The sequence below is a fragment of the Podarcis erhardii genome (genome assembly GCF_964252035.2).
Source record: "Podarcis erhardii genome assembly, chromosome: 3".
NCBI classification, from domain to species: Eukaryota; Metazoa; Chordata; class Lepidosauria; order Squamata; family Lacertidae; genus Podarcis; species Podarcis erhardii.
This window is the reverse complement of record NC_138507.1, coordinates 21,918,152-21,944,293: the sequence shown is the minus strand read 5'-3', so window position 1 is coordinate 21,944,293 and position 26,142 is coordinate 21,918,152. Positions and strand designations below refer to the sequence as shown.

Below are 26,142 nucleotides of genomic sequence, written 5' to 3'. Positions count from 1 at the left end.
CTTTCAAACAGCACATGTTCCTGAAATCAAGAACAAATAGAAATTGGCAAGCCAGAATGCACTCTGTAAAGTCTGACCTTGCATTATGCAGGTTGAAACAAAGCCTAGAAACTTCAGTGGACAGCTGCTTAATGTATAAACTTTTTCTACTAAAGGCCAGTGCGACCACACTCAGCATCACTAGAAACAAAAGAAATGTGCAAGAGAAACCAGTGGAAACACGAAAAAACGTTAGTTGAAATGGCACACACATATATACACAGCATAACAAACACACACAAAATGACAGAAAAAATAGGAAAAGGATTAAGGCTTTCATTAGCATTCCCAAAATATATGGGGTGTTCCTGCCAGCCAAAATGAGTGCCAGGTGTGCCTCTATGCCCAGTGGAGCCAATAAAAGTCTTTGTATCTAAGCATAAAATGAATCATATCACTTAAGGGAGATCATCATTTAAGTGGGGAAGCATGTTCAGTCCAAAGGGGCCGCATTCCCTTGTGGGCAACTTTCCAGGGGCCACATATCAGTGGTAGGTGGGGCCAGAGGCAAAATTGGGTTGAGCAATGAATGTAAACTTTACCTTTGTATATTAGGGTAGTTTCTACACATATTCTATCCTCCATCCAGGAAAGCAAGAGGCATGATCAGAGCAAGGGTAATTGTGTGGCCTAAGGGGAGTCGTGAGGGCTAGGCAGAGAGGCCTAAATGGCCACATTCAGATTTCAGGTTCCCCATGCCCAACATAAAGGCATGGAAATAGAGGGTTCCCCAGCTGCATAGTGGAAAACTTTGCTGTGGGAGATATCGGGTGATGCCCTGTAGTGGCCCTGTTCTGGATGGGTATCATAGTACATATTAACCTGGTCCTGGGGAAATCCTTAAATTTCTCAGTTGCTCATACTTTACTCAATTATATTCCAATGCTGTGGGCCTTAACGAAGGGGCAACCTAATGTTCTCTGTCCTCTCCCACCTGAAAAAGCTATCCTTAGCAGGTGGCATAAACAGAACAAACATTTGGACATTTGAGATCCATACTTGGAATTGTCTGAATGAAGTAGAAGCCCAGAGGCTCTGCTGGAGCCTATTCCCCGCCCTTTTCACCCCCCTTCAAATAAATGTCATGGCAAGAGACTAGAAGAACCATAGGTAAATATACCTCACCAAGAGCTTCCAAAATTAAGTGGAACTTAAGAGTCAAAATAAGGGACGCGGGTGGCGCTGTGGGTTAAACCATAGAGCCTAGGACTTGCTGATCAGAAGGTCGGTGGTTCGAATACCCGCAACAGGGTGAGCTCCCGTTGCTCGGTCCCTGCTCCTGCCCACCTTGCAGTTCGAAAGCACGTCAAAGTGCAAGTAGATAAATAGGTACCACTCCGGCGGGAAGGTAAACGGAGTTTCCGTGTGCTGCTCTGGTTCGCCAGAAGCGGCTTAGTCATGCTGGCCACATGACCCGGAAGCTTAGTCATGCTGGCCACATGACCTCGCCAGCTCCCTCAGCCAATAAAGCGAGATGAGCGCCGCAACCCCAGAGTCAGTCACGACTGGACCTAATGGTCAGGGGTCCCTTTACCTTTAAGAGTCAAAATAGATGTGACATGGTAGCTTTTTCTCGTTTAATTATGTATCTGCCCCACTGGTGCCTAAAGAGAGGGGTAATGTCTCTCAGTTCATTCATAGCCCACCTTTCCACCAAGGAGCTCAAAGGGCATACATAGTTCTCCTTCTCCCCATTTTAGCCTCAGAACTACACTGAGAGTTAGTTTAGGGCGAGACTGTGATTACCAGACTACCACTAAGTCACCCAGTGAGCTTTATGGCATAGCAGGAATTTGAATCCTGGTCTCCCAGTCCCTAGTCCAACACTTTAACCATGACACCTCACTGGTCCATTCTACTTTGAAAGAGATCTGTGGCTGAGGGAGCCAAACACTCCCTCATCTTACCTTCCTGTCATTCAATAAACTTTTTCTCAAACATGGTTCCAGTGCTAGACTTGAGCTGGCCTTGGAAAAAAAGCATCTGGGGTGACAGAATGTGAAGTAGTAAGACAGGAAAGTTTCAACTCCACTTATCCACATATCCCTTCCTTGTAAGTGAATGGAGCATGCTTAATATCAAACACAGCAGCAGCCCCCCCCCCCATCACATCTTGCTCAGCATATGACTAATTCCTTAGCTAATACTGTCTACTGATAATATGGCTGAAGGGCAGTCACACCTCAATTAAGGCTGAGATGCTTAACTGTACCAGATACAGCTGCACTGGTGACATGCTGACTCATCCCAGAAACTCAGGAGCTCAAGGATACTTGAAAAAAATTTATCTGCAAAGAGACAGTATGAACATCTGCCAAAAATCCAAATATAGCTGCAGCTGTTTTGAACCACAGTCTAAAGGAATGCAGGAACACAGACCTTTTTGCTTCTATTCTGAATACAGTGAGTACAGGGGCGCCGACTTATAAAAAATATTGGGGGGGCCCATACCGGGGTCCTGCCCCGGGAAGTTTTCTAAGAGCCGCTCCCGGCCCGTTGCTGCTGCTGCCGCCCGCCTCGTGGCCCCCTCGCCAGCTGAGGGAGGGAGAGAGACCGAGAAGGAGAGAGATGCGTGGTGGGCAAGGCAAGTAACTCTCCCTCAGGCGCCCGGCGGGAGAGCAGAAGAGAGGAAAAGGAAAGAGGGGCTGGGCCAGTCGCACGCACCGAGCAAAACTACTCGCGCCGCCTCTTTTACTACCGTAATAATTATTTGTTTTAACTCATTACTGAATGTATTTTAAAAGGTAACTATCGTCAAACAAGGAAAATAAAAAATACCCACATAATTTTGTGATTTTACAAAGCATAATATAACTAATAATTTTCTTAAATTATTGGGGGGGCTGAGCCCCCCCAAACGAATTTTTGAGGGGGCTCGGGCCCCCCAAACGAATTTTTGAGGGGGCTCGGGCCCCCTCAGGCCCCATGGAGTCGGCGCCTATGAGTGAGTATGTGCTTTACCTGGTCAGGGAAAATTATTCACTCATGCTGTTTCCAGGTAAGATTCTCATTTTTGCGAATCTCAATTGCAATAAGAATACATTATCGGTTGTGATTTTGGGAATGACTATTCTGCCACTTGCTATTAATAGTCCTTGCTGTGAGCCAATCAGCATTTTAACAACCCAATATGGCTTCGGCTTCTGAGTTGCTTGTCATCTCCAGCACAGACAGTCACCGAGTGCAAGTTTTTGCAAGGCTTGCAAGTTAAATGCTCCTGCTCATGTCCTCTTTTGATCCATGTAGCACGTAGGGATTTTGCATTGAGCCTTTGGCTGCTTTGACAACTTTGCTTCAGAGACATCAACCAGCAATCCTGCAGCACTGGATAATGTGTCTGTAATTAACATTACGAGAGGCCTTGGGACATTTCGGTGCTGAAACGGGAATATGATGAAATCGGGTGGCGACAGAGCTCACTTTGCAGAACAGGGTTTCAAATAATTCACCAGGATGGTCAAAATATGCTTAACATTGCTGTGTTTCCAGTCCATTTGATGTCACCTGCCCTTTATTTGCTGAAAAAAGATTTTATTCTCCTCAGTTGATTATATTGTGTTCATATATGCATAAACAATCGAACCCAATCTTTATAATTATCACTTATCAGCCACTAAGTTACAGTCAAACAAATATGATTATAAATTGCAATTTACCGGTCAATATAAGAATATTAGAAATTAACAACATAGCAAAAGAGAAGGATATGTGTGTGCATTGTCACACATTCACAGTCATACTTAGAATGGGTTATTGTGTGCTAGTATCATTGGTAAGAAGATTTAATATAAGCAGTAAATTTAAATATAAACTGTGGACGTCCCACTACCCCAAGCAAATAAGTGAGGCAGGGGGAGAAGAAATAAGAGAGAGGTTGCAGGTCTCGATCAGATGACAACATGTTGCCAAGCATCCCAGGAAGACTCAGGTATGCTTCCTTTGAACTATTCTTGCATTTAGCCCAAGACAGGACACATTTGACAGATCACATAATCCTTGACTTAAATTGTTTTTATACATTATTTTCCCCCATTTGGGGGGGGGGGTCAAGCTGGATTATGAAAAATCAGGAGACATGTAAAACCAGAAACTGATCATATAGAGAAGGAGGAGTTCAGAGAAACCCCTAGCATGTCAACAACACATGTGAGAAGTCTGCAGAATTATGCCCCTCACGGCCCATTCTGCTCCATTTGCATTTAGCTAGGGTGCAGAGGAGCCCTATAGACATGCCTACATTTATGCATGGAGTCCTCAAGGTAAGGGGATTCTGGGTTCTTTCACATGGAAGAGAACATATTGCACATATATTGGTAGCTGCTTACTTTAGGTCTCTTCTCACGCTGGCTGAATGCCTAGTGGGGAACACAGCCAGAGAACACATCAACAATGGGCAAAGTTAACACACAGCTCCAGAGCCCTTCTTTCACATGTGCTTTTAAAACGTGAATGGGTTCATCAGAACCTCTGCCTGCTATATAAAGATGGTTGTGTTGACATCTCCATATCCTGTGCCGGAACTGATCGTGCAAGGACTAGGAAGTCCTGCCCACCCTGAACACAGCTGCCATTTAAATTTTAGTGATGGTGTTGATCCTTTGTTGGGGCCGGGGGAATTTAACTCAGTCACACTCCCCTCCCACTACTGAATCAGGGACAGGCCTATTTAACTATATGTGGCACTGTTTTGTTCATGCATAGCTGCCATGAAATGACAAGTAGTGGCAGAGAAGTAAAGTTCCTTTGACCACTATGTTGAATCAAGCAGCATGAATAAGCCACATAGCAATGAGCTGAAAACTGAGATAGCTGAAAGGCAATACCAGATTTTAAAGGGAAAGTATTTGTTATTTCACCTGCCAACTGGCCCTTTGCTCACTCATCTGTGAGGCCATTGGGTTGGGGCTGGGAAGAGGATGCGAGTATGGTGACAATGGAGGGAGCTGCCATCTTTTCTCTTGGCACTGATAATGCCTACAGTCTGATCAACAGAGCTGAGATGCTCTTTTACAGCAGGTTTGTCTGGGAAAATCAGGCCTGAGTACCATGTCTGCAATCAAACCCACAATAATAGTAACAGTATTTTATTGATCCTCCCAGACTATGACAGTCTCCAATTCTCTCTAGACCACATACAGAAAACAATACCAATAACCAGCTGGACTGATAGTCCTCTAGTCTGATATCTATTTAACGTATCAACAAAAGTTGTTGACCGACAGTCTTTATTTGTTGTACACAGCGAACAAGCAACTGGGCACTTTAAAATGCACATGTGGTATGCACAGCTGATGAGACCAGTTAAATGAATGACACCTTCTATTGCAGCGTGAACATGGAGTAGTAGTTTGGTGGTTAAGCAAATTATGAGGCTATTCCACCTTGAGCACTGATGCAACATAACTGCCTAAAAAGCACAATCTGGGAAAGAGTTTAGTCACATTCAACTCACCCAAGGGTCTCAGGTAAACCATGGTATCTAAGCCATAGCCCCTAGTGTCTTCTGCAAGAAGGGGATAATATGATCCTACCTGAAAATGTTGTTGTAAGAAATATTGAGATAATGTATGGAGAATGTTTTGAAAACTCAGGACTATATTAATAGTTACAGATAGGTAGCCGTGTTGGTCTGCCATAGTCAAAACAAAACAAATTCCTTCCAGTAGCACCTTAAAGACCAACTAAGTCAGTTCTTGGTATGAGCTTTCGTGTGCATGCACACTTCTTCAGATACACATATGTATCTGAAGAAGTGTACACATATGTATCAGATACACATATGTATCTGAAGAAGTGTACACATATGTATCAGATACACATATGTATCTGAAGAAGTGTACACATATGTATCAGATACACATATGTATCTGAAGAAGTGTATCTGAAGAAGTGTGCATGCACACGAAAGCTCATACCAAGAACTGACTTAGTTGGTCTTTAAGGTGCTACTGGAAGGAATTTGTTTTGTTTTGACTATATTAATGTGAGGTATGAGTTATTGTTACTGAATACTGCTTGTGGCATGATTCAGAAATGTGATTTAAACCTTGCAGCATTTTGCCTTGCTGCAATCTGTATTTTCATTTTTGTGGTTATGAGCAGCTGCTGCTTGGTTATTTATTTATTAGCCTAATGGATTCCGAGACGTGTAGGAGACAGTTACAAAGCCATGCAAGAGACACACTTTAGGGTTTCAGGAAATCCTGATCTGCACTGCCAGAAAACATGATGTTATAGACCATGTTTTGCAAATATGCAAAGAAGGAGCTACACTTTTATTTGAACCTGTCAAAATTAGAAAGTTCAGTCTTTTCCATTTCTCTAGACAATAATGTCAGTCAAAGCCACATATCAGAGTCCTAGGTGGTCTATTGTTTCCTAGCTTTAATGCAATCTCTGGGTGGGTATATAGCAATTTCACCACACATACGCGTGCACCTGATGAGGGCTTCCAATCCCCCTAACTATTTGGCAAGATAACAGAGGCAAGCATGCTATCCTGAGGTTAGCAAGCTCACAAGGGGAGGGGGTGCTGGTCATCTGTGAGTATGCCTAAAAGGTAAGTAAAAAGAGGAGAGTTTGTGTTTTGGAAGCATTTTTTATGTTCTTGACAGACAGACAATCCTCTCCAGGGATGAACTTTGGGAAACAGCTTCTGCTACTCTAGATGGCCCTTTCACCAGAGCAATTTTGTAGCATTTAAAAATGTGTTTTCATTATTTTCTTTCTTTCTTTCTTTTTACAAATAAGATGACAAATGATTTTTGTTGTTGCTTTAAGATGTACAGGTGTGTCATTTTAATAATAATAATAAAAGGACAACGGCCCACCTGAAAAATGCAAGGAAGGGCAAGGCAGACTACATAACCAGAATTGCTGGACTGTATCTCAGCCAGAGACATTAGGAAGGCAGGAGGGAGGCAAAGGGGAGCCAAACTATCACTTTTGTATCTTACTTCTCACCCCAAGGAAGATTAGACCTCCATACAAACTTGTGAAGTAGTGAAGTTACCCAAAGATATATAGCCATTTCCAGAGCTATCCTTTCACAAGCAAGCACCAGTAAAGAAAACAACCCCCCTGATTTGTTAATGAAACAATTGCTTTGATTCAATTCACACAGGAAGAAAAAAGCATGTTGTGTTGGAGATCTGTGACTGGGTCTCTCAACACTGTGAATTGCATCCGCCTCACAGACAACGGTTTACCCAAGAATGAGACAAGGGTTTTTGTGCTAGGAATTACCATTGTCTTTTAGGCTTGCTAATAGGGAATACTGCTTGCAATGGTTTGAATGGGGAGCTAAAGGTGCCACTCAAAGGTTGACTGGGCAATTTCATCCAGGCACTGAACAGACCCAAACCTGCTTAGCTTCAGTAAAATATCTTCGGGTTATGCTGCTGGCCTGGTTAAGAGAAGGAATGAACCATAGGATTACTGTTAGGTGGTCATGGGTCAATGCTGGCCCTTACTGGGCGAGTCTATTCAGAGGCTGCTTGAATGTCATCAACTGATAGATCACCAATACAACTTCTGCTTCATAATAACACCAATGCTACATTTGAAAATTGGCAGCTTCCTGAAGACAACAGGAATACAAAGACATTTTCAAATGACTAGGCTTCCCAAAATGGCTGCATACACATTTGCGGGAAAAGACAACAATAGTACACACTGTGGGTAGTGAAATACTAATTTTCTTATAATAACTGATTCACATTTGGGGGTGACATTCAATCCAGAAATTCACAAGCAGAAGGTGTTTTGTTGCATTTGTCTCATTCACAAAAATACTCTAGACTTGACATGAAGATGTTAAATTTGTGGATCAGAGCTACTCCTATAATTCTCAATTAGCAATCTCTATCGCAGCTGCCACCCTTCCTGGTGCGTCTAAATTATACACAATTTCAGCTCATGTGCAAATCATCATTTCAAGCTTTGCTTGATTCGGAAGGGTGGGGGGAGAGATGTAACCACAGAACTCTGAAATGCCACCTGCCAACTAAATGGCAGATAAATATTTTAACAGCAGCCACTTCATGCTGGGAAACTTGGCATGGCTGTTGAAGACAATCAACAGCACCACGACAGAAATGTGCATCCTGTATGGATTAGCTGAAGAGGCATGCTGGAGCAGGGCGGGGGGGCTCTGACAAGCAAGACAGGATGGCGTGTGCTAAAATGGCAGAAAACAAAGTACCCTCTGGTTTACAGCAGTGGCAAAAGCCTGCCTTGTGGAAATTCCTGCCTTGCTTAAAGAAAAACATCAGTTATTACTGGGGATGGGGTAGGGGAGAATCTGCCCCAGGCAGTGAAAGAGGCCAAGATGCTTAGGTCTAGCTTTCACTGGCACAGAGCCATATATGCAATGAAAGGCTTAAGAGAACTTTCAGCTGGTGTCTCTGTGCCAACAATAGATATGAGCAGCAAAAATATTTACAGAACTAAAGTGGGATGAGCCCAGAAGGTGGGAAGTCATGCTGGTGCTTAATATAAACACAAGAGCACCATTAGAGGGCCTAGTTGTGACCCATGTTGGCTTACCTCAACCCGTGGGGAGCGTCTGCACAGGGAGCCCCGACAGATGGGGAAGAATGACTCAATCCAAAATTCATGTCACCTCCTAGCACAAGATCTCTTTTCACACATGCTGTTCTGCCCAGGCCACCCCTTGCCACAAGGGATATATTAATAGCAACATGTTCATACTGTACATACTGTAGGAACGCAAGCACTTCCATAGGAAGGGTGAAGTCAGAGCTGTAAAAACCAAAGCAAACCATTTTTTTTAATGGCATGAACGTCCTCCGATAGAATCCCCCACCCCAACCTTTTGATGTGCAATCCAGCGCTTTCTCAAAGATGGCTTTGCATGGAAAGGAAATCCAAAACACTCAATAATGTTTTGCTTTTGGATCAAGCAGGCCAGGAGGCAGCTGTACAGCAAGCAACACTAGAAATGTCTATATGTAGTGTTAGAAACTGGGATAGAAAAGCTAGAGGCCAAATGGCTTCTGGGACCTGAGTTGTGGGTGCCAAAGCATAATGTCTAGTCACCACTGGGGGGGTGGGTGTCAGCAACACTTTTTATTTATTATTTTGATAAGCATGAATTAATACCCAATTCACATAAGTGACACATTGTTAATATCACATTTTTAGCAGAAATTGTTAATACATGTTGAATTTGGTGTTTACAATAAAAATATTGGTACCATGCTTCAGTTTTCAAATCATTCTACTCTTTATTGTTAAACCCCTTAACCTATTGTTTATCCTTGACATATACTTCGAGACTTCAAAGCACATATATTTCAGTAATATTTGAGTATCGGCCAGGTGCAAAAAAGGGCACCCAGACTTTTTGAGGTTCTTGCAAATGAAGAATCTTTCGGCACAAAATGCGCCAGGCACCCTGCTAATTTCGAACCCTGTCTATTTGGCATGCTATTCTTTCTTAATCTTTGTTGATTTTTTTAAAAAAATGGGTTCAAACATGTATCACAATGTGCCAGTCAATACCTACAATGGGAGCCCTATGCAGGAAAAGGGCCTTGATTCAGTGACAGAGCACATGCCTTGCATGTAAAAGGTCCCCAGCTGAAACTGAAGCTCCTGTTATTTTTGCTATTGGATGCTGCATGTTGTAATCTTGTTACATTTATAGCATTGAAATGTGGGGGTTTGTGTGTTGTACTTGCTATAGGGATTCCACTCCAGATTTGTGTAGGGCTCTCTTCTCCTGAAGCTATCCCACAAGGCAGCAGAGGTTTAGGAGAGTTTTCCTTCTCCTAGATGGGCTACCTTCCTAGGTTGAAGAGCCCCATCTGTCCTGGTTGGATGGTGCCCTGTATGCCTCCTTCGGGCAACTCCTGCAGCCAAGCTGGGGCTGAACGTATTGCTCCGCTTTCCTTTGAACCACATCAGCAAGGCCGAGATAGGAGTCTTGTCATCTGGGCAGCCCAGGACCTCCATGCACACTGCCTAGCCTTGTACCCCGGGGATGTCACTTTGATGCTACTATCACAGCAGTTTGACTTCACCCCCAGAGACACACTCCATTCTCTCTTGAGACAGATGGATGCCAACAACAAAACAATTGTTTTGCTACATAAATATGAAATTGTTACTGTGTTGTTTTGCAGTATTTTGCAGTTTATTTCATATATTATTATGAAATTGATTTGTAGTGTTTGCTTGAACTATTTCCCTCTTTGCTTTGCTGTAAGCTGCTGTGAGCATGATTTATTTGGGGGGGATGTGTGGGAAAGCTGCAGACACATAAAATCAATGAATGAATAATCTCTGGTAGACCTTGTGGGTTAGTAACTGGAAAACCATTGTCAGTCAGTGTCACTCTATATATGGCAGTTTCCAATGCTTCACATAAGCAGATTCCTCTATGACTAAGCACATGTGCAAGGACTAGTCCACTGAAGAGTAGCCTTCTTGTACTTCTATGGGAAAGAACAGGCTACATGGATCTACAGTATATTTTTAAGGCCATACCAGCCATGCACTGCAGTGTGAATGTACCTGGATGAGGGCTATGAGAAAAGGGAAGAGGAAAGACTGAAGTTGGCGGAGATCCCCTCTTCTGCACGTAGAGGACAATGCGTCATGCCCAGAGTTATGCAGTGCTGACTATAAGGGTTAAAGCCACATAGTCAAATTCTTGCCTCAAATTTTCCTGCAAGTGAACTGATGTACAAACAGCAATAAAAGGTAAAGGGACCCCTGACTGTTAAGTCCAGTCGCGGACGACTCTGGGGTTGCGGCACTCATTTCACTTTACTGGCCGGGGAACCGGCGTACAGCTTCCGGGTCATGTGGCCAGCATGACTAAGCTGCTTCTGGCGAACCAGAGCAGCGCACAGCAGCGCACATTTACCTTCCTGCCAGAGCGGTACCTATTTATCTACTTGCACAGGCATGCTTTCAAACTCCTAGGTTGGCAGGAGCAGGGACCGAGCAACGGGAGCTCACCCTGTCACAGGGATTCGAACCGCTGACCTTCTGATCGGCAAGCCCTAGGCGTTGTGGTTTAGACCACAGCGCCACCTGCATCCCACACAAACAGCAATAAATGCCACTTATTAAAACTTAGTAAAACAACAACAACACATGCACAAAATTAGAACTGCAACTTTTAAAACAGAGAAATCTGTCAAGTCAGCCGGTGCCAGTTTTAAATGACGAGAACACGTTTAAATTGGTGGAGATGGGAGCTAAGATAAAACTTTTGACAAGTTGGACCTATAATGCTGCTGTAAAAACAGGGGATTGAAAACAAAATATTAAAGATGGGGATTCAGCAAGAGGTGGTGTGTTGCAAAAGGGTTGAAGCAGTGCTTTTCTTCCAGAAAAAAAGGTGCGGGTAGTGCATGCCCTTGAGGACCCCCAGAAAAAGCACTGGATTAAAGCAACTCAAGGATAACTATACCACAAGAATGCAGAATGCTGGTTATTATGATGCTAAAAGCAATATAGAGCAAGTAGAACCATAAGAATTTATAAAATCTGCCAGTGATTCTGGAGCAGTATTTCATTTTAATTAGCCAAATTATATAAATGTGTGTTTCACAGGACCCTAATATATACATACATTCCTAATATACATATACAAGTATTGCAATATAAGCTTAGCCGACACAGAATTTTGCTCAGTTTCTGCACCATAAGAAATGCATGGTGACCACAAATTCCATAAAAGCACTAGCTACCTTTAAAAATGCAAAAACCCTGAAGACATATTATGTAATACATTGTCTTCAGCAAAGCACAGCACAGCATCAAATACAAGGAACCACTTCGGAGGTCCATGCAAAATATGATTCCCACTAAAAATACAATATTGCTTCTCAAAACTGGTTATTTAGGAACACAATCCCCACCCACCCATTTTCTCCTCACAACAAAACCCAGTCAGGTAGGTTCGGTTGAAAGTTACTACAAAAATCTCTGTGGAGAGGATACTTGAATTGACAATGCATAAATAAACGTATTGCTTGTGTACTGCATATCAAACTTAAAAGAATGTAATACTGGACAAGTTACTGCAGCTATATGTTGTTCTTGTATTTACCTGAAAATCAATAAAAAATATTTGGATATTTTTTTTAAAAAAAGTTACTGGCCCAGGATCATTCAGTAAGCTTAGTGGATCAGAAGGAGGGGGGAATCACCCCAGGACTCCCAGCTCCCACAATCCATCATTCTAACCATTACACCACACCATAGACAGAAGGACAATAAAGCCTATTCCTTTTTATTGTTTGTTTAATCCAGGGTTTCCCAAACTTGGGTCTCCAGCTGCTTTTGGACTACAATTCCCATCATCCCCAATCATTGGTCCCGCTAGCCAGGGATGATGGGAGTTGTAGTCCAACAACAGCTCGAAACCTATGTTTGGGAAACTCTGGTTAATCTACACTTCACAAAAAAAACAGAAATGAATAATTTCCACTATCTGCCATGTTGTTTGTCCATGCTCAGAAATAAAAAAATGTCCCATTCATTTTTTTAAAAAAATCCCCACCTCCAAACACAGCTAAGAAAGTAAAAATGACGGCAGGATCAGAACGATTCCATCCCATTCCTGTTGGCCAGTATTAACTTCCCTTGTTCTACTGACTCAGTAGTTCTGTGGGCCATATTAGCAGCTGTCCATGCTAGCTCTTCAGGATGAGAGACAGATTGATGCACCAGGAGATACTTAATCGCACCAGTAATTATTCACATGTTATCACCTCTGTGACTTATTTCCAATCACACATAGATACATTTCACGCTGTGATATATTTTTCACACATAGGCTGCCCCGATGGAAAGAGCATAAGGGACAGCTGCCAGCTCCACAGCTAGAGAGGCCGTCTGTCTTCTGGCAGGGTTCCTGTACACTGAAACAGCTGCACAGACAGGCAGAAGTCCAGCAGGTACAGTTTTACCCGGCAAGGAGATGTAGCGAAAGGGGAATCGACAGCCACTGAACTGTGCCTCGCATGCTGCTGTTCAAGCCACCCTGACAACGTTGCAACCTTATCCGCAGCTCGCCCCCAGTATCTCAAATGTTACAGCAGCATCAGGGCTGATTGCTTAACACTGTCTTTCGCACTTACAATGTCTGATACAGTATCCAGGTCTAAAATAGAACTTGGATGTGATGTGGTTAATCAAACCAAACACAGTTGGTGCAGGGCTAGCCCAGGATGTAATGGCATGTGCTGCTTCTCTCCTCGCCCCCCACCCGCCAGCTCGAGGGGCACAGCACCAAAGGCTTGCCAAGTCATTTGGCACCACTGGTAGAAAATCCCACATTTCAGAAGTAAAAACACAACTCTTTTATTCATTCATTCATTCGTTTATTCAATTTCTATCCTACCCTTCCTCCTGAAAGAGCCCAGAGTCACAAATATATTGATGATGATGATGATGATAACAGTTATCCCAGAGTGCCCAGGAAGGGTGTACTGTAGCCATCAAATGCCTGGGTAAACAAGAAGCTTTTTAAATTTCTCCTGAAAGTCAATAATGAAACACATGTCACCAGAGAAGACACTCCACAAATGGAGAACTGCCACTGAAAAGGTCAATGCCTGCCAGGCAGCTGCCGGTAGTGCAAGCGTCCATGATGGTTGATGCTGGGGAAGGCACTCTTTTTATGTAGGTTCCAAGCTATTTAGGGCTTTGTATACTAGTACTAACGCTCTGAATTGGACCTCATTGGCAGCCAGTGCAGCTTTCAGGACTGGTGACACAGGTTCCACTGGGCTGCCCCACTTATCATCTGCAAGAGGTGCAGCCTCTGGGCCTTCTTCAAGGGCAGCCCTACATATAGCCAGTAGCCAAGATGGGAGCTCACCAGAGCATGAGCAACTGAGCTATCACAGTAGCTGGAGAATCAGCTTAAATTAGGCATAAGCACTCCTAGTTACAGAAGTCACTTGAGACCCTAATGACAAGTTGAAATCTGGAAGTACTCCCAGAAGTACTTGTTTCTTCAGTGGCGAGCTGCGAACCCACCCACAGCGCTTCTGCCTTATTGGGATTCAGCCGTAATTAATTGGCCCCGATCCAGCCCTTCACTGCTTCCAGACACCTGTGGAACACCTTCACAGTCCCTCCTGGTTGTGATGGAATGGAGATAAAGCTGTGTGTCATCAGCACACGGGTGGCACTGTGTTCCAAATCCCCAGGTGACAGCTCCCAACGGTTTCATGTAGATTTTAAATAGCTCAGGAGACAGAACAGACACTTGTGAGACATCAGAGTCCCAAAGCCACTGAGCCAAGCAACAATCTCTGATTACTACTTTCTGGTAGCAATCCTATGGGTAGTAGCAGAATTACAGTGATACGTTACCTCCAGTTTCCACCTGCTTGGGTTGCTCCAGAAGAACACTATGGTCAATGGTGTCAAAAACCACTGAGATGTCTAGGAAAACTAACAGGTTCACACTACCCTGTTTTACTCCATTTGAAGGTCATTTATAAGGGTGACTAAGGCTGATTCAGCATCCAAACCAGAAAGGATCTTGATAATACACTTCTTCCAGGCACACCTGCAGAACTAAAGTCGGGATATTCTCCAACTCCTCACCAGATTACTTCAGACAGCTTAGTCAGGGAGGTGGTTGGGCAGTAGGGAGGACAGTATACCAACAAGACTTGCCTCCCAACACCACATATAAACCCTCCCATCCAGTTCCCAGATGGACCTGGGGAGAATGATAAAACTTTTATGGATCACTACCCTGTCCCCTCCACGTCTCTCTAACCTTGACTGAACCTGTACCTTCATGACACCTAAAATGAGCTGCCTGAGTAGCCACTTCACTCTACCTCATGGTAAGGTTTGGCCCTATGAGAAAAACTTCAGCCTTCACCTTCCATAGAAGACAACCAGACCTAATCTTCACCAAAGAAATTAGTTTCTTGGTAGTTGATTCAGGCACAATCATGCTTATAGTTGCAGAAGCTCAATAACATGGCTCAATCACACATATACACATCCAGGGCTGGCTCAAGACCACAAAATGCTTCCCTCCACCAGGGAAGGAGTGAGTGATGATCTACATCAGGAACAAGGTGATAATAAAGATATACACTGAGAAAGATGTGGGAATAAGGATCTACTTTAGGTACGAGAAGTGGGGGAAGGCCTACTTTGGAGGGGGGAAGGGTGGGAGAAGACCAAGAGTGCCTCCTATTCGCCAAAAGGCTGCTCTAGAGGCAGCATTGATGGGGGGATGCCAAGGAAGAGGCAGATCTGGCCTCCAAGAAGTGTATCACAGCTATCGCTGACACTGTAGCAGTGTCGGCAGCAGTGGGCGGGGCATTCCTTGGAGGCTGGATCTGCTGCCACTGTGAATCCTGCCACCCAAGGTGATCACCTCACCTTCCCTCCTGGGTGGGGTCAGCTCTGCATGCGTCTCAAGGCAATTTACAAGCATACCATATAACCAGTTTAGAAACAGTACAAAAGAGAACTGAAGAGAGGTTGGAAAAATAATTCAAAATGAACACCTAAGGCAGAGCCCTTTTCATCCAGCTAGAAAAGCTTATCAACACAAAAATGTCTTCAACTATTTCCGGGAAATACGGTGAGTGGATGCCTGTCATATCTCATCAGGGATGCTGCTCCACATGGTTTATCATGCTGCATATTTCCCCACCTTCCTACCCTATTATTGGTGGGAGGGGAAATTATTGCTGAGACAGGGAAAGTTTTGCAACACTGTGATGAGGGAGAGGAAGCCTGAGACACAGTTGCTGCTCGGAATATTCAGAAAATACTTGGTTAGAATCAGAAGACATTTATGGAGTGCAAGACATGCTCATCTGTACTTAATGAAGTGCAGAAATAACTTACATTATTTCAGGAATACAGAACAGGAACTGGAGGAAAAGAAACAACAAGGAAAAGAAACCCACAACAACAGGAGCCAGTGAACAATCAATGAGCACTCTCACTTACAAAATATTGCCAGAGTTGTCTATTTCAAACAAAATCAATTTAGCCCAAGGTGCCTTTCCATAATGAACCATTCACAGACAGTGGTCTGCAATTACTTTCTTTTTTGGTGGCACAATCAATAAACAGTAACGTTTTCTAATAAAGTTGCCTTCCTTACAATTCCTAATTGGTTGCAATTGATGAGCAATTTTTCCCCATTAAAGTCAATGTCTATGCTTGGTGGCTCCTTTTTTCCAATCTTAAGTGCACTGTCCCATTTTCACATCAGCTTGCAGTAATACTTTTTAAACTCTGGACAAAAATATATACAGACTGGGGTGTAACAGGGTAGGGCATACTTATGTGTGCTCCACCAATGCACACAGGGTCTGGGAACAGAACCCCCGCGCAAAATGGTAGCCGCCTGTATGTATTTTGATGTATGTTTCTCCCACACATTTTTGTATGCAATTTTGCCTCGTAAATACATTTTTGCACAGAATTTTTAACAACACTTATTTTTGCACAGTATCAAGTAATATATGCTTTTGTGTGTGTGCACCCTTTCCTATCAAATAAAGATTTGGCATTTTTAATGTTTGGCTGGTTAGCTGCATTGCAAAATTCAGGGGGAAATGTGAATTCCTGTCACACTCCCATGGGTGCCAGGAGATATAAGTCTTTCACCAAAGCATTCACTAAGGATACCATTGAGGGGGTGCAGTGTAGTGCAAAGAAACTGGGGACAAACACAAGGTTCAAAACATGATCCAGAAACAACCCTTCCAAGATCAGTTAACACAGGGTGTCCCAGCACCACGTAGCTCAGCAATCATAGAAGACTAGGTTTAGGAACGAAGAGCCTTTCCTCCAGCAATTGGATGGCTCAAGAGGGAGACCTTTAATACTACAGTCTCCTAAACTACATCCTAACCTCAGCAGCTGACAATGAAGCTGTTTTGGGGATTATTTACTCACAGGGAGACACCCACACTCACAAACCAAGGTCCATAGATGTATGCTATGTTGCTGCTCTTTGTCTCAAATCTTTTGGTTTGGGCATTCTCGAGAACTGTGGAGGGTGACTCCACCTCTTCCTCTGCTCTTCGGCAGGTCTCCCCACCACCAGGAGGCCCCTCAAGGAGACCCTTAGCACTGTTTCCAAGGGACCCTGCCTGCTCCTCAACACCCTTGACCTGTGTGGAGTCTGAGCCATCCTTTCAGGACTTGGTGTCTGGTACCAAGTCAGTGCCAGGCTTGGCAATTTCACAGCAGCATTTCCGTTCTTACGTGGGTTCAGGGACTACAATTTAGGTGGGCTCAAATGGAATGAATTTCTACTTCATCCCTACTCAGAAGTTCCGCTGCGCCTATGTGTCTTACTATGGAGTTATGTGTGTTTACAGCCAAAGGGTTTTTGAAAAGCGCACACTCCATCACCATCAACACAGTTTTCTGTATTGGACTTTACGATTAAAATGGTGGCAAATAACACAAGATACCTAAGCATGAAAGAAGAAAAGGGTTATTTATCCAGAAGATTTATGTGAACTCAAGTATGCTGAATAAACACAGCAAGCTGCTGAATACAAAGGTCACTGGATTAACATGGCAGCAGATTTACAAAAAATCAAGTTGAGTTTTACTTATCCAAGTAATTGTTCACCTGTCAAAGAGTGAGTCACAAAAGAAGTGGTAAAGAGCACCATGGAACTGAACAAATTCACCCGTGCTGCCACATTTCTATAAAGATGTTCAGAGTAATGTGGCTTAAATATGTGGTTAATAATAAATTGGTATCTCTGCATTTTGGGTTGGTTTCCCTGCCCCACTTTAAGGAAATTCTAGGATGGTAGCCATGTAGCCTGAAGTCTTCTAGTCTGCTCCTTCTTTCCATTACCAGAATGGTGATAAATATATCATCATAGTCATCTCAAGGGAGAGTTATTTTTTGCCACTTCTTGCAAGTTTCTGCCAGTTATTGCAATTATATTAATGGCCACAGCAACCAAGTTTAGCTTGCTTTACAGTGGTTCTCAGAATCAAGAAAAAAGCTGGCTAAAAAAGGATTATAGGATCATAGTACAAGAGTTGGGTCTTTGTATAACTCCATCAGTAATGACATCTCAGCATCACACACATACTATTCTCCAGCTATGTCAGAAGTGAGGCACCTCCTCCCAGATCATCAGAACTTCTGCTGCATGGAGACAGCACTCAGATACCTTTTTGGAGAACAGTTCTTACTCTTTACTGACTCTGAATGAACCCAGTAAATACAACAGGAATCTATGGATCATTTCTAAATCCCGATTTCATTCTGTGCTGAGTCAGTGATTTTGGTAATAAGAACAAGCAGTTAAAGGCACACAATATAAAAATGGAGGGAGGGGGGCTCACCTACTTAAAAAAAACCCAATTTCATTAAGAACCTAACAACTTGAGGTTGTTAAAAAGAAGAAGCAATGCTTAAAAACACTCCTCTTTATGTCAACATTTGTCAAACACGAGATATGGTTTGCAGTGGCTTTACATGACAGAATTCCTGTTCTTCTCTTAGTGACATGGTAATTTTCAGTTGTCTCACAAGGACACCCTTGCAGAATTGGGCTGCAAAACTCAGAACTGAGCAAACTTCACCACCTTCATATTGTCTTCTGCCAAGTAATGTTCCACAAGATCTTTCTACGAAGCAACTGTCTGGGGGTGGGGTGCTTTTCTCTGTGTGCCACATTATAATGGCAGAATTCCCCCCCCCCCCAATCATCTGGATCTACCTGCAGTTTTGAATGTTGCACCTTTTCCCAAAAAAACCACTGGCGTACATTCAGCACAATGCAGCTTCCTGTTTTCTGCCATTGCAACAATCACAGTTCACAACCACACATGCAGAGCTTGCGTGCAAACAGCTGTATGTGCATGATGGCTGCTCCTCACAGAAAAGCCAGCTCTTACTCAGTGCTGCAACACTATCAGCAGCAGTAACAGAGGTGGGAACAGACAAAGGGGGCTCTGCAATCTCTGTGGGCTACTACCTGCACACATTCCGTCCCCCAGGCACACACATTAAAATTGCCCTACCCACTAACATGACACTCCACTTCTTCATGCTGATTTTCTTTTAACATTCTGCTTCTTCGGACTGCCTCAACCACACCCCAGATTCTTGGGTTCTACCCTTTTTAATGCTGGGATCTGCCCTGTAGCCTATGGTCATTTGAAAGAGAGTCCCATATTTCAGGTTGTGATTACAGGTGAGTCCCAGCTCTTAGTAAGCTGAAGACCACTGCACCCGAACACTGATAGGCTTTCTAGCTGCTCTCCACAAATAACATCATAAGTGTTCAGTATGTACTGAGCAGTAGAGGAAAGGGTAAAAAATAGCAAGGCAGGAGTGGAGTCATTTGTGCTGTACTGAAGAAATCAATCTTCTGTTTTGCTTTCTGTACTGATGACAACATGAATAGCTAGACTACAACCTCTGGTCCTTTTTATGAAATGGGTGGGGAGAGGGAGAGAAAAGCTAGAAGGGTCAGGGTACTTCTTTTAGTTAAATAACCTGAACAACAATTATCCGAATTCATGTAAATCAATAGCATTTTGGATAACCTGAATGCCGTTATACAAAGATGTAGGACATCACGAATCAGTATGGAGAAATGAATATGGTTGGACTGCAAACGGAAAATAACAATCTGAAAACACAAAATAGTCTATTCATAATGCAACTTACCTGTATAATGGACCACACACGTCTGGCCTTTCTTTGGAAATGTCCTTCCTGTTTAAAAACATGATCAAACGCATACGTTAAAAATGCTGTTGAACATCCTTTTAGAAAAGTGGATGTTTAAAAAGAGTCAAAGCAGAATAAACTCATTCATATCGAAACCTACATTAAATACAAGATAAAATGGAAATTGAGTAATTTGGGTTTTCTGTGTTAAAAACACCGATCAGTGTAAGAAAAAAAAGGTGCAGAGGCAGAGATGGTGTCATGTAGTGTGGATGACATTGTAATCACATACCTGCTTATGCTGGTCTCACCCTCCCACAGAGTGGCTTATATGTGCCATTTGGAAAGCAGGGGGAACAGATTTCAATTTTCAGTGACCATCAATTTAAACAATACAATTGGGACCATTCCTTTACTACTGACCCTATGAAGCCTCAGACATGGGAGAGTCTAAAATAAATAGTGTGTTTTTTTAACTAAATGACAACCATGCCTAAAGAAGGCCCACAAATATGATTTCAAAGAGCAGTGACCAAAAGCTTGATTTCGGCCAGCTTCTAGTTTGCTTCATCACAGGACCATTTTCAACAAAGTTATTAGTGACACAGGGAGGCAAACGACACTAGAATGTGCCTCATACTGGGATCATGATGCCTTCCACTTTGCCCCTGTAAAATCCTTTTGCTGAGCATCTGGTCCACAGGGGATACACTTACTTTGTAAGTAGGAAATGAGACAGCTTAGTTTTGATCGGCTACCTTGAGAATGAAAGAGCAGCCCTGCTCATTCAGACCAAAGACCTAGAATAATAGAATTTTAGAGTTGGAAGGAGACCCGAGAATCATCTAGTCCCCTGCAATGTAGGAATATTTTGCCCAACGTAGGACTGGAAGATATTTCATGCGTCCGGATTTCCCCGGACATTTTTAGCGATTTCTGCAACACTGTTTCGAATGCGGTATTCCGGCTATGTCCAGGAAATTCCAGAGGTATGGCAACTCTACTTGAACCCACAATCCTGAGATTAAGAGTCTCATGCTCTACTGACTGAGCTATCTAGTCAAGCATCCTTTTCCCATGGTGGCCAATCACATGTCCCAGGAAAGCCCACAGGCAAGACAAAAGGGCACTTATTCACCTGCCAAAATCTGTAGACTATTGTCCACAATAATTATATTCACGAGTCAGGGGCTGTAAATCTGGTGAAAGTGAAGAGTTATGGCTGTCTGAACACGCTGTACCATTTTAGAATGAGCAGAGCATTTGAGGTTTTACAGGATTCTTCCTCTGTGCTGTGAGCTGGGCTAAATTGCCATCGTTCTATTGTATGTTCTCAAACCAAGCTGCACCCACGACGAAGACTTCTTCAAAGTCAATGTCTGGCTAATGGCTAAGTGGCACACATTTCCTTCATGGCAAAAAGCTATCTCCACATGTTACTGTCAGCCACAAAACCCTGCTAATTCCCATTCACTGATCACCCCCACCCCGTTACAACCCCGTTGCTTTGCTAGCTCTGCAGTTGCAGCAGTGGTCTGTTCAATAAGAGCCTTCTCCAGGTTTTCACAGAGGAGCAAGCCTGAAGCCTTGTTTCTCTCCTGAATGGAGAGGCTCACATTTTAAACAGGGAAGTACAGCGTACTATAATTTGCTCTTGTTACTAAATTACTTCACTGCGCTTGGATTTATGCAGCTGTCAGCAAATGCCATTTAAATATCCCTAATCGCTTGTGGCTGCCGATGCTGCTGCCAAAGAAGCAGAAGATTGCAGCCCACAGATCCACAGAGCCCTCTGGGCATTTTCCCTCATTATATTGCTCAGGACAGGCACCCTCCACCATATTCTAAGCCAGGGAGTCTCAAGTTCCCCCCCACCTGACAGCAGGAAAACACCGCTCCCATCCCCCACCATATATATATGTATGTATATTTGCATTTAGCATTTTTTCACGCATTTTGCATTTTAAAATTCCTGTTCCAAACATCCTGTAGGTTCCGCTTTCTCCGATCCTCCCTGATTCAATCTCCTGAGACAGCCAGAGAAAGAGACAGTCACCTACCCATTCAGCCCTCTGACCTCAAATATCCCTCTGAAATGATAGGAAATCCGATCCCTTCGTCAGCCGCAGATGAGCTGAAATATACTTTACAAGCTTGGCAAGGTGGACAAGAGTGATGGCCAAGGCAGGAGAGAGCCAAAGAACCACAGGGTACTGACCAGGGTGTGGAGAGCAGGAGGACGCGCTGCACCTCAAATAAGGTACCCAGAAACCCTGAACACGCACCTGCATTGCACTAAGCTGCCCTCAACAGCTCCGTCGGTGGAGCCTGAAGCTCTTAAATCTCAGAGTCGTGGGTTCGAGTCCCATGGTGGGCAAAAGATTCCTGCATTGCAGGGGGCTGGACTAGATGATCGTTGGGGTCCCTTCCAACTGGACAATTCCAGAACCGACGTTGCTCCACCGTTACCAGGAGCACCCCTACTTGGTACCATTCCCTGGCCAAAAAAACTCCCCTTCCAGTTCATTCATCGCCTTCTCCCAACCAAATCTCTCCTCTTCTGAGCAGCCAGAGGCTTCATCACCACCACCCTCCTTTCCCCCACAGGCACCCAGCTCCGCCTGCAGCTGCTTTGCCCTGCCGCCCCTCTCTTCCCCGCGCCCCTCAGCCCGAACCCGCGGCGAGGGGGGCACCGCACCGTCTCCCGGCGTGATGGTCTCCACTTCCACCCCCATGGCCGCCGTGCTCCCGACGCGGCGCGCTCCCGCTTGGCAACCTGCTCCGCGCACCACGCGCCGCCGTCCTCCTCCTCGGCCGGTCCCGGCTTAGCGAGACCCTCCAGCCGGCGCATAGCTCCCCGCCCCTCTCCGCAGCTGACGGACAAGCGCCTCCGGAGCTGCCCATCAGCCCACCCGGCCAATGGAAAAGTGGGGAGGGGGGCTGCAGGCCCCGCCATCGCCCAATCCCCCCGCGAGGTGGCGGAGGGGAAGGCAGGGCGAAAAGCCTCCCGTGGGGAGGAGCTGGGCGGCGGAGTAAGAGGGCGGGGGGCCGCGCTGCAAAAAGATAAGATAGGCAGGCAGGGTGCGCAGCTTGCGGGATGAATGCAGTCCTGTTTCCTTGCGGGAAGCAGGCGCTGCTCCTTGGGCAGCGCAGAGCCTGGCTTGCCAAACGCGTGCGTGGAAACGGCTCGGCATTTTAAGGGGAGGTTGGGTGGCCATATGTCATGTGAGAACCCTGCATTGCAGGGGGTTGGGCTAGATGATCCTCGGGATCCCTTCCAACTTCGTGAGCCTATGATTCCAATCTAGGGCCTTTATGCACTTTTTAAAAAACTTTTTTTTTACTTTACTTTACTTCCATGCTGAGTATCAAGCCCCGTTTCAGAGGCAGAGCGCAAAGGTGCGAAGCTGCTCCTATATGAGGCTGGTTCTACTCAAGGGCTCCATCTCCCCATATGAACCAACCCAGACCCTGCGATCTTCCTCGTCTGCTTCCTCCACAAGAGTTCTGGAGTGGTAAAACAAGAAGGGCCATTTTCCGCAGTGTCCCCCCTCCCCTGTGAAATGCTCTCTCCAAGGAGGCTCACCTGACGCCTACATTAAAGATATTTAGGCGCCAGGTGAAAACAATTCTCTTCAACCAGGCATTTGGCTGATTAACATTCTGTGGGCTCTAAAATGTGTGAATGGGGGGGGGGTGTTACTGGTTTGGTTTGCTTTTGTTTTATTATGTATTTTGTGTTTCCATTCTCTATTTTTATGTTGTGGACTGCCCTGTGATCTTTGGATGAAGGGCACTATACAAATTTTAAAAATAAATAAAAATACCACAGAGTAAGGATCCAGGCCTACCAAACAGAATTGAAAAAGCTGCAAGCGCGAGACTCATTTCCACAGAAACCCTCTGCAATCCTGCCTGCAGCCTCAGGAAATAAAGCAACAAGGACCCTGCAGCTATCATTATAGTGGACAAGAATGGAAATGAACCTGTAGAAAGCAAGGGTGTGTTGTTGTGGATGTTGTTTTTGATAATGAGGCACCATTGCTCAGCAGTAAAGGCGGCAGCTTTGACTGCGGAAGGTCCCTGGGAGAGATCCTTCCAGTTGCAGAACTTGGGGTCTAAATTTCAGCAGCGCCCCCCTCACACTCAATTCTAAAGGATAGTTTGTGTCTCTGGCGGAGTCCCCAAGGCTTCATGCCCAGTGCAATTGAATCAGTTGCATTCCCCTACATCTGCCTCTAATCCTCTGCCTAAGGCCCAAAGAGCAGATGCTTGGTGAGGAAAAGCCTTAGCTCAGCGGTGGAGCATTTGTTTTGCATGCAGAAGGTACCAGGTTCAATCTCCAAGGGCATCTCCAGGTAGGACTGGGAGAGGCTTCTGGTCTGAAGCCCTCACAAGCCACTGCCAATCAGTATAGCGCCAAATTGGAACAAATGGCAACAAATTGCTGTTTGTTCCGATTTAGCACTAAAGAGCAGGTTTTCTGGGGGAAAGCAGTGGGGTAAAGGCAAAGCAACTCAAACAGACCAATACCTAGAAAGCACAGAAATGGAAAACTGCTCAGATCCATGCTTTCTAGGCACAGGGCAAGCGGAAGTGCAGATGAGCCCTAAGTGTAAAGCAGTTTCCTAAGAAACTGAGAAAGGAGCTTTGCTGGAGCAAATCCAGGGTTCATCTAGTCCTGTATCCCACAACAGCTAACCACAAGTGTCGTGGAATTTGGGTAAGGGATGTAGCTTGGATGCATTTCACAATCTCTGTTTGAAGTATTGGTGCACACTATTTATGATTTCTTTTTTTAAAAGAGGAGGCTATCAATGGCTGATAACCCTAAAGGCAATATACTGCCTCCATGATCAGATGTACTGCACCTCTAGATGCCATTTGCTGGGGGACAACAGCTAGACAGAGCATCTGACTGGCTATTAAGGAAAACAGGATACTGAATCTCAGATCTTTGGTCTGATCCAGCTACACTTTTTGTATGCACTTATGTTCTCTAACCAAAGGTTTTTCAAGGTTAGAATTGCCATATATATAAGAAAGCAAAATGCACATACAGTACTGTAATCCTATGGCAATATCAGGCTTCATACGATTCCTAAGCACAATAGGACTATAACAACTGTATAATGCAAGTGACATATATACTGTAATAAGTGACTGAGATTTCTGCCTTCACTATTTACAAAGAATTAATGCTGGAAATTTTCCCAACCCTTCTCTTGCTAGTTTAATTTAATTTTCACTAAATCAATTAAAGAAACAGCCCATAAAATCACTTTGTTTTATTCTTATTTCTTTTAAATCACTTTCCAGGATGATTTACTTTAATATATACTGTTTACTTGCAAAAAAGGTTTGGAAACAAATACTTTCATTCCTCCATCCAATTCCCCCCCCCCCATTAAGTAATTCAGTACTGTAAGGTTTTGAGGTCCTCTCGGGGTCTGCCCCTGGCACTCTTAAGTGGTAGAAAGCTTTGAGACAGATCCAGCCCAATACATTTTGCTGCCGGGGGTGAAGGACAAGATGATAGCTCCCTCCCTTGCCCTTCCATGTACTGAAGCCCGCTAGACTGGCATTTGAATATTCCTTCTGCCCTGGTGATGGGACAGTATCCATCACTACATGAGGGCAGCAGGCTAACTTAGGGGCTGGAGAGCAGGTCACATAGCACAAATAGCTATGTTCTTCACCTCACTGTTGCTGCCTGCCCATCCCCACCTGCCACTTGAGGCAGATGCTTCACTCTACCCAATGGTAGGGCTGGCTCTGCTTTAAGAGACAGTGCAAGGAAGGAGATTGGATAGGATGGAAGCCCCCTATTCTTCCAAGGAGCTGTTGGCTCCACACAGAATGAATTGGCATAGGAGCACTTTTTGACAAGCAATCCCCCTCTCCCTTATTTAGATGATGTAGCTCTTTATGGGGAACTGACTTCAGCCACCACGCCCACTGGCAGACCAACTCTGTATTACAAAGATGCAAATGTGGCATGAGGAATGAGATCATTACCCCACTCTTACTTACCATCCTAGGCCGCCCATCTGTGTAATAGTCCTTAATAAAAAGGAAAGCGTCTAGCTTAATTTACAAGTCAAGGCTGCAGTCTGATACATGATTTACTGACAAGCAGCCCAATGTGTTGAGGTTTTGTGTATTGGGCTTATATTACTATTACTATTATTATTATTATTATTATTAATGCATTGTTGCTTGCTATATTTCACCTATGCATGATTTTACCCACATGATATTGTATCTTTGAATTGAAATATGTTCACAATATTTTTGTGAATATATTTTTTAAAAACCCCAAGAAATAAAGATTTCAGGTAAAAGGAGGAGGAGGGTTGAAGTACTACTTCTTTGCGTTTCTGTGAAATATTGGTAGTGTTCAGCTGATG

General features: G+C 44.2%; 1 protein-coding gene across 4 annotated transcripts in view; it reads right to left on the bottom strand.

The window, feature by feature from the left end:
* FKBP1B (FKBP prolyl isomerase 1B) overlaps positions 1–26,142 on the bottom strand; it is a 49,838-nt gene that overhangs the window by 3,076 nt on the left and 20,620 nt on the right. Inside the window, exons 1-2 of one of the 4 annotated variants that reach the window (XM_081857550.1) lie at positions 22,431–22,591; positions 19,730–19,777 (exon numbers count right to left, since the gene is read on the bottom strand). The exons of 1 other annotated variant lie outside the window; for it this stretch is intronic. In XM_081857550.1, the coding sequence (XP_081713676.1) occupies positions 19,730–19,777; positions 22,431–22,467 (85 nt within the window). In that variant the 5' untranslated portion in view covers positions 22,468–22,591. Of the gene's footprint in view, positions 1–77; positions 181–19,729; positions 19,778–22,430; positions 22,592–26,142 lie in introns of those variants that run through there. 2 more of the 4 variants (XM_081857552.1, XM_081857551.1) reach the window with 2 other exon arrangements.